Below are 20,403 nucleotides of genomic sequence, written 5' to 3' on the forward strand. Positions count from 1 at the left end.
CGCCAGCGTGATGCGGCGACCAGGCACTCCCAGAACCGGTCCCTGAGAGAGGAACCAGGGTTTCCTCCACATGGCCAAGGCACGTAGGCAACGCCGCGTGACCTTGATCTTGCGGAGCGGGTTTCCCCTCGGGGAGAACCCCCTGGTCCTGAGCCACCACTGTAGTGGTCTCATGTGCAGCAGTCCAAAAGGTATCACGTTGGAAGCGGCTGCCATAAGACCTAACAGTACTTGAAACTGTTTGACAGTGAGTGACTGGCCTAGCTTTACTGCATTCACTGCGGTCAGTATGGAATAGACTCGTGCAGGAGACATGCGTGCCTGCATGGAGATCGAGTCCCACACTACGCCTAAGTAAGTGGTCCTCTGTAGTGGAGAAAGCACACTCTTCTTGGCGTTGAGTCTCAACCCCAACTCTTTCATATGAGCGAGAACAGCACCTCGATGCTGAACCGCTAACTGCTCCGAGCTGGCTAGGATGAGCCAGTCGTCTATGTAGTTGAGTATGCGGATGCCCTGGAGTCGCAACGGAGCCAGAGCAGCATCCACACACTTCGTGAAAGTGCAGGGTGAGAGAGCTAGGCCGAAAGGAAGCACTCTGTATTGGTAAGCCTTGCCCCTGAAAGCGAACCTGAGATACTTCCTGTGCTGAAGAAGGATGGAGACGTGAAAATAAGCGTCTTTTAGATCTATCGTGACAAACCAGTCCTCGGACCTGATTTGTGACACGACCTGCCTGACAGTAAGCATCTTGAATTTCAGCTTCCTGACTGAACGATTTAGCAGCCTGAGATCTAAGATGGGCCGAAGCCCCCCATCCTTCTTCGGAACAATGAAGTACCGGCTGTAGAACCCGGATTCCCTGTCTTGAGGAGGGACCACCTCGATGGCCTCCTTCCTCAGAAGAGTTTCTACTTCTTGTTCCATCACCAGACCCTGCTCGGGGCTTACTAGAGTTGGAAATACCCCGTTGAAAGGTGGCGGCGTAGCGCCGAACTGGATAGCATAGCCTTTCTCTACAGTACGCAGGACCCAATTTGAGACTCTTGGCAGTAGTTTCCACGCTGCCAGAAAGTTCACTAAGGGTACCAGCCTCTCGAGACTGGTGTCTGGATTTACTCGAGGAACTAACTCGGAGACCTGTAACAGCGAGCTGGCAGGAAGCTCCTGAACTAGCTCCTCGGGAGACCCCCGCGGGGGCTGCGAACTCTCCAGGGCCGCTACGTTTCCGGGCGGAACAGCTAGAGGATGTTCGCGGGAGATAGCCGCGCCCTGTAACACTGGCAGGGTTAGCTGACTCATCTCCTGAGGGCCACGAAGGGGTCTGAAACCCGCACCTGGAGGTACGGTGCAAACCCCCTCGAGAGGGGCTGCCCTCAACGGCCCTGAACCACAACCGTCAGGGCCGCTTAGTCGAGGACTTCCTTGACTGGAGGACGACCCTCAGGTCAGGCCTCTTCGTCTTGGAAGCCCCCGACTTATAGCGTCGCTTTCGGGTCCCCTAGGCTGGGCCGGGGGAGCACGGGCAGCAATGCTCTGCTTCTGTGCCTCACGATGGGAGCTCGTACACGGCTGAGGCTGCTTCTTTGATGGTGCAGCAGCCTCAGAGGAGAACACGCGGCGAGGAAGAAATGTTCTGAACGCCGCCGCCTGCTTACGGGCCTCCTGGTGCCTAGCCACAACGGTATCAACCGCGGCACCAAAGAGGCCAGATGGTTGCAGGGGGGCGTCCAGAAGCGTGACCCTGTCCTTTTCCTTTACGTCGGACAGGGTCAGCCAGAGATGCCTCTCCGCGGCCACCAGGGCTGCCATAGACCGCCCAACAGCACGGGCGGCCTCCTTGGTGGCGCGGAGAGCGAGATCTGCAGTTTTCTGCATCTCTGTTACGCTAACTTCCTCGCCGCTGCTGAACTCCTTCAGCAGGTCAGCCTGGTAGGCTTGCAGGATGCCCATGGTGTGAAGGCAAGACCCTGCTTGACCTGCTGCCGTGTATGCCTTACCCATCAGGCCAGATGTAACTTTAAGGGGCCTGGTGGGCAAGGACGGAGCCTTCAAGGACGACGCCGAGCCGGGTGACAGATAGCCCGCAAGCGTCTGTTCAACCCGTGGCATTGCCCTATAGCCATTCTCCTCTGCCCCCCCCACATTTCCATAATTTTCAGCGGGGGAGAAAAGGCGTGAGGAGTATGGCTTCTCCCACGATCTCGAAAGTTCTTGGTGGAGATCGGGGAAGAAGGGAAGGCTCCATTTTGGAGGTGCTGACTTTGTCCGCAGGAAGCGATCATCTAATCAGCTTCGCTGCGGCTCATGTGTTTGCTGTTGTTCTGCGGGCCATGAGATGTGTAGTTTGGCTACCGCATTAGTCAGCACCTCTATGAGCTCCTCATAGTGAGGCGAGCGTGATGGCGGTTGTGGTTCCTCTAAAACACTTTCGATGTCAACCTCCTCAGAGGAAGACAAGAGGAACTCGGGGACCTCCTCCCGGGGGGAAGAAACCGCAGTGCGGGCTTCCGCATCCAGGAGGAGATCGCTCGATCCGCTGAGTGAGGGCGGAGATAGGGGGTCACCCGTCTCCATACCCTCCAGCAGATCGAGCTGCGAGCCCCACGAGTGCAGCCGCCGCTCCGCCTCGACGGAAGCAGGGCCAGACCCACGGGGCACGCTGGTGAAAGCCCCCTCCTCGAAGAGGGCTTTCCGGGAGCGAAGCACGCGCACCGGCAGGTGTTCACAGTGCTCACAGCCAGCCTTTTCGAGGGCTGACTGAGCGTGCTCCGCTCCCAAGCAGACCACGCATAAACTGTGTGTATCCCCACCAACAATGAAGCGTTGGCAGGGAGGGACACACTGTTTATGCGGGCGCTTCACCACTATCAAACTCTTTTTCTTATTTGGTTGAAAAGATGCCATACTAACTCAAATAAAAGGGTGTCAAACTGGACACAAAAGCAGCAGTATGGCATAGACAGACACAGACACAGAGCGCTCTCGCTGAATGACAAAAGCTGCCGCCGGCTTCAAACGCACGTGCTTTATACTTCCTGGTCGGTGACGTCACCGCGCCTGTGACGTCACCCCCGTCATTTCATTGGTTGTTATACACAGTTCAGAGTGCGGCCCGCCAATGGCGTTCCCCATAGCGTTCCTGACGCGGCTCGAGTTCCCGGAAGGGAACTGTAACATCAATGCCACAGACAGCAACTAAATTAGGCTGCTGTCCCTTTAAAACTGAACGCACGGATGCAATGTACTGATACACGTCTGATAGTCTCCCAATTGTTTACGTTCACCTAAGATGTAACCGAGTGTGTTTACGTGAATACTCATGAAAATGGACAATTCAGCATAATTTGTTTGTGTATTTCTCCGTTCATGAGATGCGAAAGAGTAACTTACTCGTGTGTTGTGTGAGAGGCGCTCAGAAAACCGGACCGAATTGAGTTTTCTTTTGCATCGTCAAATTTCTCCATATGTCTGTTCTTCTCTTACTCCCAGATATTGACATTTTTGAACGTTTTATGAGACGTGCAGCAAATGTTTGCCAGCTTATGTCCCACAGGATAGATCAGCAGACTATGATACAGTTCATATATACGCATCTAACCTCATTACAGCGCAGCAGATTCGTTCTGAATGAATCTCTCCCTAAATCGTCCCTCACTAACAATTTCATCTCGCTTTTATCCGTTGACGAAAATGTCCATAGATTTTCATCATAGTTTTTGTCATTCAAAACGAGTTTTTGTTTCATTATCGTCTCGTTTTCTTGAAAAATTAACACTGTTTGTAAGTCATCATTAAATAAAAAAAATATGATCCTTACACATTTCTGTTTTTATTGTGAATTCATTTATTTATAAATATAATTAATTCATTCATTTAATTAATTTAAAGTTTTTGGTTTGCACCACATGACATTTTACCTGAACTAACCTTGCCTTGCTATAAAAAGGACAAATTATTTGATATTCTAAGATACTGACATTGGCTTGTCCTTGCTATTATATAATTTTCTGTTTTGTTTTTTCATGACTGATTTGTCAGACAAAAGTTTTTTAATTATTAATAAGCAAAACTACAAGACTACAGGTGTTTTTCTTCATTGTTATATTAGGATAGTCCTATCACCTCGACATTTCTGACTTTACTGTGTCAAAAAAATATTGAATTCAGAAATTGAAAACATTATCATCACAGTAGAGCTGTACTCCAGTCATTTTATGTATGAGTTGCATTTGTAACACACTGACAGCGTTGCTCATCCCTGACCATCTCCATGACAACAGAATGATGGAGTGGTTGAAGAGGAACTGTGTGAATTTCCAGTCTGTCTGTATCATTGTGTTTAGCTGTTGTTTTATTATTTCCTCCTTTTCTAAGTCTCTCCGGTGCTCCGCAGGAGTCTGTGCTGTTTCTCCATTGCTAAATCTACTCCTTGTATTGACACAATACTGATCGCTATCTGCCGACGACGAGAAATATCGTTCATCTTTGTTGTCTTTTTTTGGAGCGTTTTATGGGAAAAGGTATTGACAGTGGAGAATAACAGACGGCCGCTGCCAATTTAGACAGGCGTTGCGGTCCGTGGAGAGTTGAGCGCATTTATTAGCCTGATCTACTGCCAAAGATCCCATCAAAGCGATAAGAGGACGGACAGGGCCTGACGTTTGGAGCAGAAACACGTTCTCGGGAGATTATGAGATATCAGCTTCCATAATGGCCTATGTGTGTTTTGTCTGTGATCATGTAAGAGTCTCAGTCTGATTGGGTAAAGGTCTCCGACTGACAGGATTTTCTCTCTTTGTCACTCACAGATGCAGATCTTCATGTACAACTCGGACGACTTCGACAGTCTTAACACAGCCATACGGGAGAAGCGAGTAATTGCGGCCATGGCTGTCTTCTTTCAGGTGAGAGAAGCGTCTTCATGTTCAGCCGCTGAGCTTTGTCAGTTCTAAGTGCTGGCATTAAACAGCATTGATTTTGTAAGGAGGTTTTCTCTCGTCCCATTAAGCTCAGCAATACTGAGGCTTTACACTCACAGAAAACTCACTGCCGCTGTGTTCTATATGGAAAAACACACGTATTCACTCCCTTTCTCGTCTGTTCTTTTGTCAACCCGCTGCCGTAATTACAAAACAGCAATTTAAGGCTCACAGTCTTTTGCCAGGACTTGTGTGTGGGTTTGTATATTCATTTCTCACACTTTGAGAAATTACACATCTGTCAGTGCAGTCAGGCTGTAATCATCCAGAGTTCAAAAGATTCATCAAACACTTCAGAAAACAATTGACAGTGAACATAAAGAGCATCAGGGAGTCTGTGAACGGGTCAAAATGTCCTCACAAGGACAGTAAAACATTCTTAGACATTCTGTTTTAGACATTCATAATATCCCCTTTTTAAAATTGGGTCATTCTCAGCTTCTTGTCGGTGAGGCCCCTCCCATGATAGTTGATTGACATGAGCGGCTCACTATAGCCCCGCCCTCACCGAGCTGAAACAGTCCGACTCCGATCGCCATTGTGTGACTCAGGTGCAGAGGAAGACAAGAATGTCTCAGACTGAGCGATTGAGGTGTTCTGTTGTTGGATGTAATGATGAACACAGCAGTCATCATTTACTCCCGACATCTGAGCCGCCGAAGACGCAGAGGATAGCGTTACTTCCGTTTCTGAAAGGAAAGCACCGATCCCGATCTACATATGCGTCTATGTTTGTGCAAATCGTTCCTGATGCAGCTTCACCCACAGCAGAATTGAGTATAAGGGTTTTTATGCATCTTTGCAAATGGCCTTTCTTAATAATCTGCTTGTTAGCAAGTTTCGCAAATAAATGTGGCTAAAGTAAACATTACGGCTCATCATCCAACGGCAGAGAGGGGCGGGGCGAGCAGAGCTCATTAGCATTTAAAGGAACATGCAACAGAATAGCTCGCTCTAAAAAGGGCTGATTTTGACAAGGTAAAAAGAGTGTTTTATTAAATTTTAACCAAAGAATGTTATAGACTTCCTATAAGACTCTAAAGAATCATATCAACTTGTGGAAAATAGGCATCCGATGACCCCTTTAATAAGATATTTGGAGTATTTATGCTTTGACAGTGAGTAGTTCCACCTGCAGCCAAAAGTGGATAAACTGGAGACAATTAACAGACGTTCAAATATATGAATACTTTTATAAGCAAGGATGCATTAAAATGACAGTAAATAAATTTCTGTCATGACAACTCTTGAAGGAATTGGCCACTAGTCATGTATTTGAATGTTGAGCAGCAAGCTCATTGGCTACCGACACAGAAGAGAGAACCAATCAGCTGTCACATGTAACAAAGATCTGGTGTCTTTGTTTCTATTTTTCAAATAAATCTTCATCCATCAAAAGAAAAATCACAATATTAATTAGAACTGTTTTCAACATTGATAAAAAATAATACGTTTCTGTAATAACTGTAATATGTCTCAGTATTTTACCTGTATTTTTGATCAAATTAATCCACACTTTATTTCACAAACATTAAAAAATCATACTAAACCCCAAACCTTTGAACACCAGTGTAAACACTAGAAATCATTGATTTAAAACTTCACAGAGAAGCAAAAATGTATGCATATGTAGAAATTTTAGACATTAATACTTTAGCTTTTCACAGTTTTCTTTGAAGAACAAATGTATTATGAGAAATTGTGCACCCATCAGAAGTTGATTGTGCACCCATCTAATCGATAAATGGCATGACAAGATTTCCGTATGTAAGAAGAGAGTTTGAATCTCACCTGAATGGAGTTTTATATATTCCCCCTCACTCATGTGTCTCATTCTCGTATGCAGCTATCAGAGGAAATCTTTGTAGCATGTGTCCCGCTCGATATCTCTTTTATACGGAGCTTACACTATTTTCTTTATTGCCCAAGCGTTTAGTCTGTCCCTGATTAGGGATGATAGCAGTGGGAACATCTGTCATGATACATTCATAGGCTTATTTACAAGACACAAGTCCACAAACTAAAGCGCGGCTATTAGCTGCTAGCATGTAGCCAAAGATTTGTTTCGTAATACGCTTGAAACCAAGGCTTGTTGGTGGCCCAGGACACTATAAATGGCTTTTAGGTTGTATATAATTTATTGTTGGTTATTGTTTCAAGTTATTGTCTTGTGCTGTTTTATAGCTTGCAGTTATTTGCGTTCCTCATTTGCTTTTAATCAATCGCAGGGCCTTCTTTTTTTCTCTCTCCTCGGTACAGCTCACAGCTGCCGTATTAAAAAGCTCACTCTGAGCTCAGTACAATAAATGAGCATTTTTATTTTCCATCTGCTAAAATGTGCTTTGAACTTTATTGATTTGCATGTGCTATTTTTACTCGAGAGGTGGAACAGAGCTCTTAAAGTGAGTTTAAAGCAGTTTGCTGCTATTTATTTTACCTCAGGGTTTGTTCTACGAGGAAGTCCAGGTGTTTGTGGGTTGTGGGTGACCTCTTGCATTGGAGCTCATTTGTAGAGCTTTCACTATTGCAGCAAAGTAGAACACAATATGAGCTCTGCTGAAGGAATAATATAATAGTTCACCCTAAAACACAAAATTGCTGTTAATTTACACTCGGGCCACCCAAGATGTAAGTAGCTTCAGTAAAGAAGATTTTTAGCTGAAACTGTGCTCCTTGGTGATTCATAAAATGCTTTTAAACGGCTACTGGCACTTTTATAGTAAAAAGAATACGGCCAACACAAAATGAATCCCCATGACTTCTGACAATATATTGAGGTCTTATGAAGTGAAACAATCAGTTTGTGCAAGAAAATTATTTACAGTATTATTACCTGTAATCCAGAGGCTCAGTGTCTGGAGTGATGTTCAGTTCAGTTCACAGTTGAACCAGTTAATCAAATCAGACTCAATCATCTTAAACAGTTTGCGGCTCCAGCAGAGCATACATCTACAAGTTACTCAACCAAAACTCACTTTCAGACGCCTGAGACTCACTCTGACTGGAAATGAGCCGAAATATTGCCATATCTGATCCTGTGATGAATGAACTGAGGAAACCGTTCGGCTCGAACTATAGAGCGATGAGGCGCTGATATGAGTATATGTGTGAACCGAAAGCTTGAATGAAAGAGAGAAATTAATGTTTTTATGGTTTCTCATTGTTTATGTAAAAAGGTGAGTTGATATAGACTACGTCATATGCTGTAGATGTATAAAACATGCTTTACTAAAATAATTGCATATACGTCATGTCATTGGATGATTATATAAACTAGTCATTTAAAAATGTTATTTCCAGTTTAGTTACAATTAAAAATTACCCTATTAGGAGTGACAAACAGTTTTGTCATTTGCAGTGTTGGGGTAACGCATTACACGTAACGCAAGTGCTGTAATAATATTACTTTTTCCAAGTAACTAGTAAAGTAATGCATTACTTTTTAATTGACAAGAAAATATCTGAGTTCCTTTTTCAAATAAGTAACGGCAGTTACTTTTTCCCCCATTTATTGATTAAAAGCTCTCCTGTCCCCATGTTGAGAGAAATTGTGAGTAAGATGTTACTTTAGTTCTAGAATAAATGTGAACATGCATTAATTCATCTCACTCACTAAAAAAACAGATACAGTATTCCTCAAGATGAATAAAAACACTGAAATTCAATGCAAACCTGCAATAATTAGTTAAATAATACAAATATCCTTTATGTATTTAATCCCATTTTATTAACCGATGTCTTTGCTGCCGACCTTCGATGATCCAGTTCATCCATACTAATAAGCAAAAATTACTCAAGATAATCTAACAGCATCTGCTGAAGAGTTTATATTTTTTCTTCTGCGGTCTACTGTACAGACGTCAATTTACTTTTCTCTAAGCCTGAGGCTTTTGGTGTGAAAAGGCTTTTACATTTGACAAAAATAGAACTTTTTATATTAAAAACAAACAAGCAAGCCCTGCCCAGATTTAAAAAGTAACTATTAGTTACTTTTTTAGGGAGTAACTCAATATTGTAATGCATTACTTTTAAAAGTAACTTTCCCCAACACTGGTCATTTGTCATTTTGGAAAGACTTGATCGTGAATAAACGATGTCAGAATTTTCACTTTTGGCATGAACTCTCTCTTGAAGTTCCTTCATCGTCAGTCTGATGTTGTTGACCTGTAGAGACCTCACACTGTCTCTCTCTCGACGCGTTTGGCCCGTCATTTTTCACACAATCTGGCCTTAGCTGTCCTGAGGCGAGCCAGTCCTGCTACTAAAATAAGAAATATATGCCGGTTGTCGAATCCGTGTTAATTCTTCACACAGTGCCTTTCCAACCTCCTCTTGCTGCAAAGAGAAAATAAAAAAGGCTAAGGATTGAGTTTTTTTTTTCCAGTGACACCTTAGGAATCTGTCTGTCATTCTGTTGTTCTTGTTTTCTGTCTACTTGTCTGTCATTCTAACTGTCTGTCTGTCATTTGGCTCTGTTCATCTGTCTCTCTAATTGTCTGTCATTATATCTATAAGTCTGAACACATTTTTCCCTTTCATCTATTTTTCTGTCATTTTTTTATCTGATGGTCTGCATGTCTGTCACTATATTTTTAAACCTTTTCTGTTAACACATTTGAAGAAATTTGTTAAAACCAAAAGATTGTTTTTGAGCAAGAATAGATTGTAAAAACCTGATACTTGTTTACCATAAAATCTTCTCACCATAAAAATAGCCACAGAAGCTGGCATGGCATTAAAAAACAAACAAACCCTGTCTGTTTGTCTGTCTGTGTGTCAGGACCTCAGTGAGCATCTCTACGCTGAGGCTGAAATCTGTCTAAGAAAACTGTTCCAGACAGTTGTTGTATTGCAGACTTGTGCCGTTCACTGTCAGTGCCCACTTCCTGCATCGAGCTTCTGGAATTCTCTTTCATGCAAGAAACAGCACAAGAGTGTTCAAAGAGTCTGGAGAGATTTATGTGGGAGAGAGGGTGGCTGAGGGCCAGTGGAAGTGCGTGAATCCTTTTCACTCCTGCCTCATGGGAACGTTGGTTAGATCGGCTAACCAGCGCTGGCCTCCTCATACACACCCAACACACACACACACACAGAGACACGCACAGACTCAACAATAGACCTCACCCCTTGGGTCCTCTCTGTCAAAGCCTGTCTCCTGATTCAACTCTATAGGGGCTTCTTAAAAGCACAAACCTCTATTTGATACACCTCCGTCCGAGAGAAGCAAAGGAAGTGTGCTCCGCCTGTTATGGATTTTCCCTGATCTGTGCTTTTTTTAGGGTTAAGATTGTTAAAATTATTTTCAAACCATTTTATTTTTGTATGTAGTCAGCAGTGAGCCTGCTATCATTCTTTTTCACTACTGCACACACACACACACACACACACACATAAGAGGTCGGTCCTGCAGCTTCTCTCTTCAAGGCTTTATTGCATACTGGAGTCTTTTGTCTGTGTTCAACAATTCAGTCAGTTCAGGTGCATCTCAAACACGGCAGCTTTTCAAGCACTTTGAGACATAATGGGTTCTTCTATGTGAGGCTGTGTTTGTGTGTGATTGCAATCATTTTGTTTTTTGTGACATCAGCACAGAGCACTAACATCGCATGCTTCATTCAGACTGTAAACCAGCCTTTTCCTGTTTTACTGTATGCATACTCTGTCTATCTGACTGACTCTCTGTTTTTCTGTCTTTCTGACACGAATAAGTCATTCTTCTTCTTGTATTCCTTCTCTGTTTGTCAGGTGGGGATGAAGGACAATCCTGCAGTGGATCCGATCATTCATGGTCTAAGAGGAGTGGTTCATCACGGTGAGTAGATGTTTTAATCCAGCACAATATTGCAGTGTTCAGTACTCAAATGGATCACATATATTATTTTTGCTAGTTACATGCATTTCCAATAACAGCTACTAATTTGTCGGTGTCCGGCGTGTCTTACATGCTGGAATGAACAAAGCCGACTCGTCTGCTATTAGTCAGTCTGTTTGTGAAAGCGCTCTTCGGTTCTGACAGGATCTCAGGCCCCTGCGGCCTCTGACTAACGGGATGATGATACGATGATGATATTGGCTGAGAAATCAGGGGTTTCTTGAGCAGAATGTGTGCTCAAACTCTAGATTTATGCAATCCATGTATTCCTGTCATATATCTAGGCTGGCGAACAGACAAACACCCACACATGCGTACACAAACACATCATCTACTGCTCTGACGGGAATGTGTGTAATTTTGTACTTGTGTTTTGTTTGGTGGTCTGTGTCGTCTGATGACAGATGTAAGGGGAAACACTTATGCACCAAATAGATGAACAGAACTGGTGTTAGAAGAACCACACACTGATATACAAACAAAACATTACCATCAATACCAGCTACATCTGGTCAATCAGAATACTCATTCACAAGAGTGGGCTGAATCACTTTCTAGTAAGATCAGTGTTGAATGGTACACTGACAGCATTACTATGTTTTTTTAATCAATTCATGACAGAATTGCCAAAACAAAAACAGATGTTTTGTTTAAGGAGGTGTAGTGTGTACTTTCTTTGTCACTAGTGTCATGAAACTGAATTTTCCTGGTTTTTCAAACAAGTTTCTCAAAGACTCTCCTGTCCGCCATTGGTCACATGAATAGGAGGCCCCGCCCCCAAACCCCACCCACAATCACCATGTTAGACTTTTTGTGGTAAATGACCCTACAAATGAGCTACTTATAGTTGTCTTTGCATGTTAAGCTGATACAGTGAGGAAAAAAATGATTTGATCCCCTGCTGATTTTGTACATTTGCCCACTGACAAAGAAATGATCAGTCTACATTTTAATGGTAGGTTTATTTGAACAGCGAGAGACAGAATAACAACAAAAAAATCCAGAAAAACACATTTCAAAAAAGTTATCAATTGATTTGCATTTTAATGAGTGAATTAAGTATTTGACCCCTTAGTACTTGGTGGCAAAACCCTTGTTGTCAGTCACAGAGGTCAGACGTTTCTTGTAGTTGTCCAGCAGGTTTGCACACATCTCAGGAGGGATTTTGTCCCACTCCTCTTTGCAGATCCTCTCCAAGTCATTAAGGTCTTGAGGCTGATGTTTGGCAACTCGAACCTTTTCTATGGGATTAAGGTCTGGAGACTGGCTAGACCACTTCATGTTCTTCTTCTTGAGCGGCTCCTTTGTTGCCTTGGCTGTGTGTTTTGGGTCATTGTCATGCTGGAATACCCTAACATTTAAGAAAGACAACACACTTCCCCTTTAATATTTAGCATATTGGCGAACTGCGCTAGGGGCACCGAAAGATAATTTTATTTTCACAAGATGATTTTACCCTGAAAATTACCTTGCATAAGTTGACCCTTAAAAGTCATCTACAATTTTCTCGATGTTCCTTCTGCCCGCTTCCAGATATTAAACGCTCTGAAATGATGAAGACACCACCAGCTGCTCCCAGCGTGAACCAAACGAATATTCTGGAATATTGAGATGAAACGGCGAGGTCTGTCCGTGATTCAGACAGAGTAAATTGACATCTTTAAGGGTTTCTTAGTTAATACGCTCTTGTTCTGCCTGCTTTTCAGTCATCTCAGGAACATCTCTCTATGTGTCCACGCAAAGTTTAAAGGCACGCCGAGGCTTTGATGGTAATTACCGGCCTGCGATTTGTGCTGCCCACTGAGACGGTCGTAGAAAGCGAGCGAGAGAGAAAGAATGACGAAGTCGTGGTGTAATCTGGACGGCCGTGGTACTAAAAGCATTGTGGTGCCATTCTGACAAAGAGATCAACTCTAATGCAGTGTAATAATGGCACTCACTTTAAACAGCGCCCACTCAGAAGGGATTTTACCAAGACTGAAAATAGTTCTGCCTCCACCTGCTGCCAGACGAGCAAGATCAGGACACTCCATCTGATGAGACTTACCAGAATGCCATGACTGTGATTAACTCAATTTTTACATTTTCTGATAAAGAACGCCGTGAGTCATTTGTGCGCTTACGAATGTCGCCACCAAGATGACAGGGTGTTGCCAGGATGTGGCTGTGTGTTTGAAAGGGGTTTGGTGTGATTAAAAGAGCCCATTCCCAAATCTCTGTGATATTTGGGTCTCTCAGACCAGCTCTAGTGATGGGAATCACAAGATATGTTAAAATACTTTATTTAATATTCAGTTCCTTAACAGGAACTTGACACTTGGTACTGAAATAGAATTTCATTGCCACATAATGAGAGGAGTTCAATAACAAATATGTTCTTATAGAACTCTGTTTACACAGAGTTTTAGGTATATTAAAGAAAAATTCAAAAGCAAAAATGTTGACATTTTGACATCTGACAACATTTATGTTTTATCTTGTCATATGAACAAGTCAGTAAAGGTGAACACATTGTTCAGTGAACTTCTCAGTTTCATTTCAGTAGGAATTTTTAGTTTAAAGTTATATTTTGATTCACAAAAAGAACCAGCTTATAAGAGCCATTCACGACTCCTTTATGTTTCACATCATAGATTCAGTTGCGGTGCAGCTGAATACATACAATAGTGCATGAATTTTGTTGTCTTAGTATGGTGGTGTTTAAATGTTGTATGGTGAATTCTTTAAATATGAAAACGTACTTACAGGCTGCGAGTCAGACGTGTCAGACTGTCCTTGCAACATTGGAATTGCCCCACTTTATAGCCTTAACCCTTTGTGTACAGCTGGCGTTGTAAGCTGCTCTCTCAGGTTCAGGAAACAGTCCTCCGTGAAATGCGCATCACCCACTCCAATATTTGTGTTGTACTGTTCCAGAACAGTGTTGTAAATATAACTTAACCACTGATTTCTAGTTGTGTCCTCATTTGGAACGCCAAAGTACTTTAGCTGTGGCAATGAAACGCACTGTGTCTCCACAACATGGCAGCTGCAACACTACTACAGCCGCTAAAAGTTACGCCTTCTTTCTTTATATCCATATGGGCGGTGTTATGCTAATCTTCTCTCCCCGTGACGTGGACCAGTGGACCGTGTTTGAACGAGCCGTTTTAGGGAGGTGTGACTGAGTCTTAACTTTTATAATAAATATCTCTTTGACTTTGAGACTTTAAGCTTTGCAACTTTACAGATCTTATGCACAAACAACTTTTAACACTCCAAAGACAAAGGAAAACAAGAAACCACATCATATGACCCCATTTTTTTTTTGCCTGTTGCTTGCTAAAACTACATTTTATCAGACTTTTGAATGTCCATCAATTGAAAAGGTACCTTTTGTCTCATATCAATCTAGTTACAGCATCTACTGTACAGCCAAACCTTGAGCCCTTGATTCACACAAGAAACTAGGAGAGGAGAGCAGGCAGAGGCGCATTTATTCATCCTCTTAATTCACTCTGTCCACACCAGTCAGACTCCTGCGGCCTGTTTGCTGGAGCGTGTTGATCTGGTTTGCTCAGTAGGGTTGCAGTAGGGTCTGATGGAGGTGTGTGTGTGTGTGTGTGTGTGTGTGTGTGTGTGTGTGTGTGTGTGTGTGTGTGTGTGTGTGTGTGTGTGTGTGTGTGTGTGTGTGTGTGTTCTCAGTGGGAGGTGGGACGAGGCTGCGTTCTCTCTTCTTATCCCAGACAGATAGGAGCAGGGGGTCTGCACATATTCAGAGCCGTGTCTTCGCTGTCAGTGCTCAGGCGTCTATAATTTCACTATGCTGATCTCCTGCAGCATACGTATACTACGCACAGGAAGCTGAACCAAACGATTTGCAGCTCAAATGACATGCGTGCGGCCGTATCAGAATCCTTAAACCTGTTTCTCCCCCCAAAAAATGCAGATCTGAGCAGAGTTTGGGTAGTGTTGGCGCTTAAGAGGCGTGCATCCGCGTTGAGAAGCACAAGAAGGAACTTTACACGCTGTATTTAAAGCTCTCGGCTGGTGGAAGAAGAGAGCCGTCTTGTTAAGTGATCATCCATTAGGGTCCTATGGTAATTTCTCTTAATATTTAACCACACATTAGATGTAAATGGCCAGCTGCATATTACGAGACCCAGTGTGAACAACAGCGCAATTGCGTTTGCTTCAGATTACAATGGGCGCATGCAGGCGCATTATACAGGCCCTCTGGGAACATGTCACTTGCGAATCCTTAATTCAAGCATGTAAGCTTTTGTTTCTACGCCTGACGTTAACATGAGCAGGTTTTAATGAATCTCTTATGAAGTGCATGCTTCATTTTAACGTCCGCGGCGGGGACAAATGAGGTCCGTATAGAGCTGCTCGGCTGGGGTCGGGTTCGCTCACGACAGTACTTTCAGAGTTATTGGAGCTATTAAAGGGGACGTATAATGGATAGCGGGAAATTCCTTGCTTTTCACAGCATGATGAAGTGCAATGTAGATTGAGCTCCCTCTCCAGTCCACTCAGACTATTTATGGAAATGAAGCAGCTCAATCAAAATGTTCACATTTATTACATTGGAAAACCTCAAAGGCAGGCATATTTATTCCAAATTATTGGATTACTTACTAAAATAATCCAATTACATTAACACAAAACAGTTTACATTTACATTAACGCCTGCTTGCTGTTTAGTAACTTGGCCAACTTGATGCAAAATACCTTGAATAACAGTATAACTGCACTTAAAATGCTACAAAAGTGCTAAAGTTTTGTTTGCAGAGTTACCTAAAAATATAAATCCCTGTCCCAGATGTGCTTTCTTCAGATGAACTAACATTTTTAGAAAAATAATCCACCTCTTTGAGTACATACAGTGCATAGCATAAATGAGTACACCCCATCTAAAACTGAACAAATACAGTAATTACTCTTTACTCAGAAGACATTTTGGGGTTCTTTGGAGATGTAATGTTCCAACAAGCTTGCTTGATCAGTTACCAAAGAATAATGTCAAAATTATTCAGGAAAACAAGGTTTTCTTATCAAAATGATAAAATGTTGTGTTAAAAAAATGAGTACACCCTTCTGAAAGTTACTAAATAAAACAAACAAAAATTAGTGTAGGTTTAAAGCAATTTTTGATCAACAGGTAAATATATTGAACTAAAACTTTAAAAGACAAGTAATTTCCTGACAATTAAAAGTGTTATATAGTCCACTAAATCATACTCAGACTTGATTCTGGCAACAATGACACCACTTGGGAGAGAACTGTCAGAAGATTTATTTCTTAGCATAAAAGAGGACAATGGTACAAGATGAATACCAAATCATTGTTTTAAGCGTGAAAACAGCAGAAGTAACACCGACATTCAAAAACAATGGACTTGTGACAAGGCTCCTGAAATAACCAGGTCTTCTCTTTAAGTTTTAATTTAGTGATGAGTGAGTTTTTGCTAGAAAAAGAGCAGCAGAAATACCTTGCAAGTGTCTCAGAGCCGGCAAAAGCTATGCAAAGAGTGACCGTTTATCAGAGTAATATACAGCCTGCAGAAGTGACATGAATGGTTGTTTATCCACACCAGAACTACCTACTGCAGCCAAAGCACAATAAACTCATTTAGCTTTTCCACGGCCCATAATTACAAAATATAAACTTCTGGGAATCCATACTCTGCTCTCAATCATTTCAGATCTAACAGCATCCAGAATGTTATGTTGTTGCTGGAGGAGGAGTACAGTGAGAAGTGTCTGATTCCCACAGCGATGTTCAGCGCTAGTAAAGCTCTTCTATAGGGATGTATGAGTGCTGAAGGTGTGAGGGAGTTGTGCTTTATCAACGCTGTCATCAATTCACACACCACTGTGTGATATAATACAAAAACTAGAAACAGGAGATGCTACCCTTTCCTCATTCTCTGAGTTTTTGGCCATTTTTTCAACATGACAATGAAGATATTTATTCTCCCAAGGTGAAAATCCTTCAGTGGACTTGTATTTCAATCAATATTAACACTTTTGAGCAGCTGTGGGGCATTCTGTAGAGCAAAACTCTTCAATTAAGACCAAGGCATTGAAGGAGGTCGTCCTCCAGAAGTAAAACAGGACAGATGTGACCATTTGTCATGAACTTGTACACTCAGAGCCAAAAAGGGTCAGAGCAGAATACCTAAAGTTCTGGAGGACGTACTAAGTACTAGAATATTATGTATTTGCTGAATTAAATCTAGGGTGTACTTCTTTCTGCAATCCTTCATTTAAACGAAACTGGCTAATTTGCTTATTTTACAGAAAATATTGGCATATGTTTTTATTAAGTATATGTTTAATAAATTTCAATTCCCCATCTTTCCATGAATTATATTAGTGATCATTAAGAAAATACATCTTTTATATTTATTTAAAAGGGGTGTACTCATTTATGCTGTGCACTGTATAATGCAGTGAAAGACATTGATTTATCCACTGGGATTCTTTGGACTACTGTCATGATGGCTGAAGCAAAAATATACAGTATAGGCTCTTGTTCACTTGCATTATTTGAACTAAAAGAGATGGATTATTTTTATGAAACAACTTTGGTTTGTGTTCATGTGAGGAAGGAAAGCCATATATGTGTAGGATGGCCAGAAGGTGAGTAAATGATGAGAGAACACACATTTATATATATTTCAGTCTAAAACAGGATGAGAAACAGGGATAGGGTTTCATTTCCTCACCGGTGTCCTGGCTGTGCTCGTTCTCGTAGCGCGCGGCAGCTGATGTAACCTCCTGACGGACGTTCCGGCGGCGGGACTGCGTGTGGCGTGCTGGGTTCAGACACGGATATGTGACTGGAGCGTTTGCCCCGTGGCTGTGTGTGTGTGTGTGTGTGTGTGTGTGTGTGACAGAAAAGCGCTCTGTGGCATCCATTACCACACCACTGAGGCACGGCGAAAGCTTCTCTCTCTCTAGTTCTACATTCCCAGTCCAACCTTCAGGGGATTACCATTCATTCAACCTTAACTTCAATATACACACAACACAAGGCACGTTAGCCTCCCCATTTACACACTAGCCATCTTGGCGCATATAAATGAGCGCATGCTTCTGTTTGTTTTGCTCTCTCTCTCTCTCAGCGAGCGATAATGATACCGCTATCGCATCGCTGTATCTCTAAAGCCTGCTGCGATCGGTAGTGGCATCGTGTGTTGCGAGTTCATGTTCGTCACATCGCGTCACACCAGTCGCTGAGAATTGTTCACTCGAGCAAACGTCTCTTCTCTGGGGTGCATAAATCAAAACACTGAAATGAGCTCTGGCTTTCTCTCTGGAATGTATTACAAGACCATTAATTCAGTCTTCCAGGGGTGTTTTGAAGTCTTCATTGGCACTGCTGGGATTGGCAATACATTTGAAATGGGTGGAATCGCACAAATGTCAGGATGACCCTGCTGAAAAAAACATCATATGCTGGTTAGGTATGTTTTGGTGCTGGGATGCTGGTTTTAGCTGGTTATGCTGGTCCTTTGCTAGTTTATGCTGGTCCTTAGCTGCAAAGGACCAGCATAAACCAACAAAGGACCAGCATAAACCAGCAAAGGACCAGCATAAACCAGCAAAGGACCAGCATAAACCAGCAAAGGACCAGCATAAACCAGCAAAGGACCAGCATAAACCAACAAAGGACCAGCATAAACCAACAAAGGACCAGCATAAACCAACAAAGGACCAGCATAAACCAGCAAAGGACCAGCATAAACCAGCAAAGGACCAGCATAAACCAACAAAGGACCAGCATAAACCAACAAAGGACCAGCATAAACCAGCAAAGGACCAGCATAAACCAACAAAGGACCAGCATAAACCAACAAAGGACCAGCATAAACCAGCAAAGGACCAGCATAAACCAACAAAGGACCAGCATAAACCAACAAAGGACCAGCATAAACCAGCAAAGGACCAGCATAAACCAACAAAGGACCAGCATAAACCAGCAAAGGACCAGCATAAACCAACAAAGGACCAGCATAAACCAACAAAGGACCAGCACAAACCAGCAAAGGACCAGCACAAACCAGGAAAGGACCAGCACAAACCAGCAAAGGACCAGCACAAACCAGCAAATGACCCGCATAATCCACCAAAGGACCAGCACAAACCAGCAAAGGACCAGCACAAACCAGCAAAGGACCAGCATAAACCAACAAAGGACCAGCATAAACCAACAAAGGACCAGCATAAACCAACAAAGGACCAGCATAAACCAGCAAAGGACCAGCATAAACCAACAAAGGACCAGCATAAACCAACAAAGGACCAGCATAAACCAGCAAAGGACCAGCATAAACCAACAAAGGACCAGCATAAACCAACAAAGGACCAGCATAAACCAGCAAAGGACCAGCATAATCCACCAAAGGACCAGCACAAACCAGCAAAGGACCAGCATAAACCAACAAAGGACCAGCATAAACCAGCAAAGGACCAGCATAAACCAACAAAGGACCAGCATAAACCAGCAAAGGACCAGTATAAACCAGCAAAGGACCAGCATAAACCAACAAAGGACCAGCATAAACCAACAAAGGACCAGTATAAACCAGCAAAGGACCAGCATAAACCAACAAAGGACCAGCATAAACCAACAAAGGACCAGCATAAACCAACAAAGGACCAGCATAAACCAGCAAAGGACCAGCATAAACCAGCTAAAACCAGCATCCTAGCACCAAAACATACCTAAGCAGCATATGCTGTTTTTACAGCAGGGGAAGAGTGTCAGCAGTGTGTTTTTTGAGGGTTGGACTGCTCAGGCTGAACTGCTATCAAATATGTAGAATTCCTGCAAATCGAGTGTCGTTCACATGCTAAGCTCTTTTGTACAGGACTACTAGCATTAGGTTTGGAATATAGGTCAGTGGACTGGCGATATACTTCATGCTTTGTGCGTCAAACCAATCGACTTGCTCCATCTGTTTATCTTGATTTCAGGCAAAATGTTTGTGCGTTTGAAAATCAGAACAAGAAACACTCGAGTGGAAAGCTGTGTAATTCAGCGGTTTTATCATGTCGCCAGGCCAGCCATATGTTGGGCAGGCATTGTTGGATGGAACTGATAAGCGTTTCAATCAGAGGAGGATTATGGGCAGAAATCTGCAGATTGTGTCCTCTCGAGGATTGAGTGGCTTTAAAACACTAAACGCACAACTCATCCACAGCTTGAACATCCCGTTTGCTCTGTGTCTCTTTTTGGACTAGCAACAGACAGAACAATGGAGAAAAACAATTCTAGAACAATACACAGATTAATCTCAGAGTTACAGCTGCTCCATTTTCCTGTGTACAAAATACATTTTCATAATCAAACAAGCAAGTTTCACAATCAAGTAAACATGAGTGTTTGCTCATGCTAAAGTCACAATCATGATGATAAGGTGTTGCTGTGCAGATTCTAAACTATTCTGAGTGTTTTATTGTGTTTACACTGCAAAAAATGCTTTTCTTACTTAGATTTGTTGTCTTGTTTCCAGCCAAAATATCTAGAAATTCTTAAATCAAGAAGGGTTTTCTAGA

General features: G+C 42.7%; 1 protein-coding gene across 1 annotated transcript in view; it reads left to right on the forward strand.

Annotated features, from left to right (window-relative positions):
• LOC141293553 (receptor-type tyrosine-protein phosphatase gamma-like) overlaps positions 1-20,403 on the forward strand; it is a 269,885-nt gene that overhangs the window by 220,077 nt on the left and 29,405 nt on the right. The window contains exons 5-6 of the mRNA XM_073825575.1: positions 4,812-4,907; positions 10,728-10,794. Coding sequence (XP_073681676.1) covers positions 4,812-4,907; positions 10,728-10,794 — 163 coding nt within the window. The remainder of the gene's footprint in view (positions 1-4,811; positions 4,908-10,727; positions 10,795-20,403) is intronic.

This window comes from Garra rufa, chromosome 20 (genome assembly GCF_049309525.1).
Source record: "Garra rufa chromosome 20, GarRuf1.0, whole genome shotgun sequence".
NCBI classification, from domain to species: Eukaryota; Metazoa; Chordata; class Actinopteri; order Cypriniformes; family Cyprinidae; genus Garra; species Garra rufa.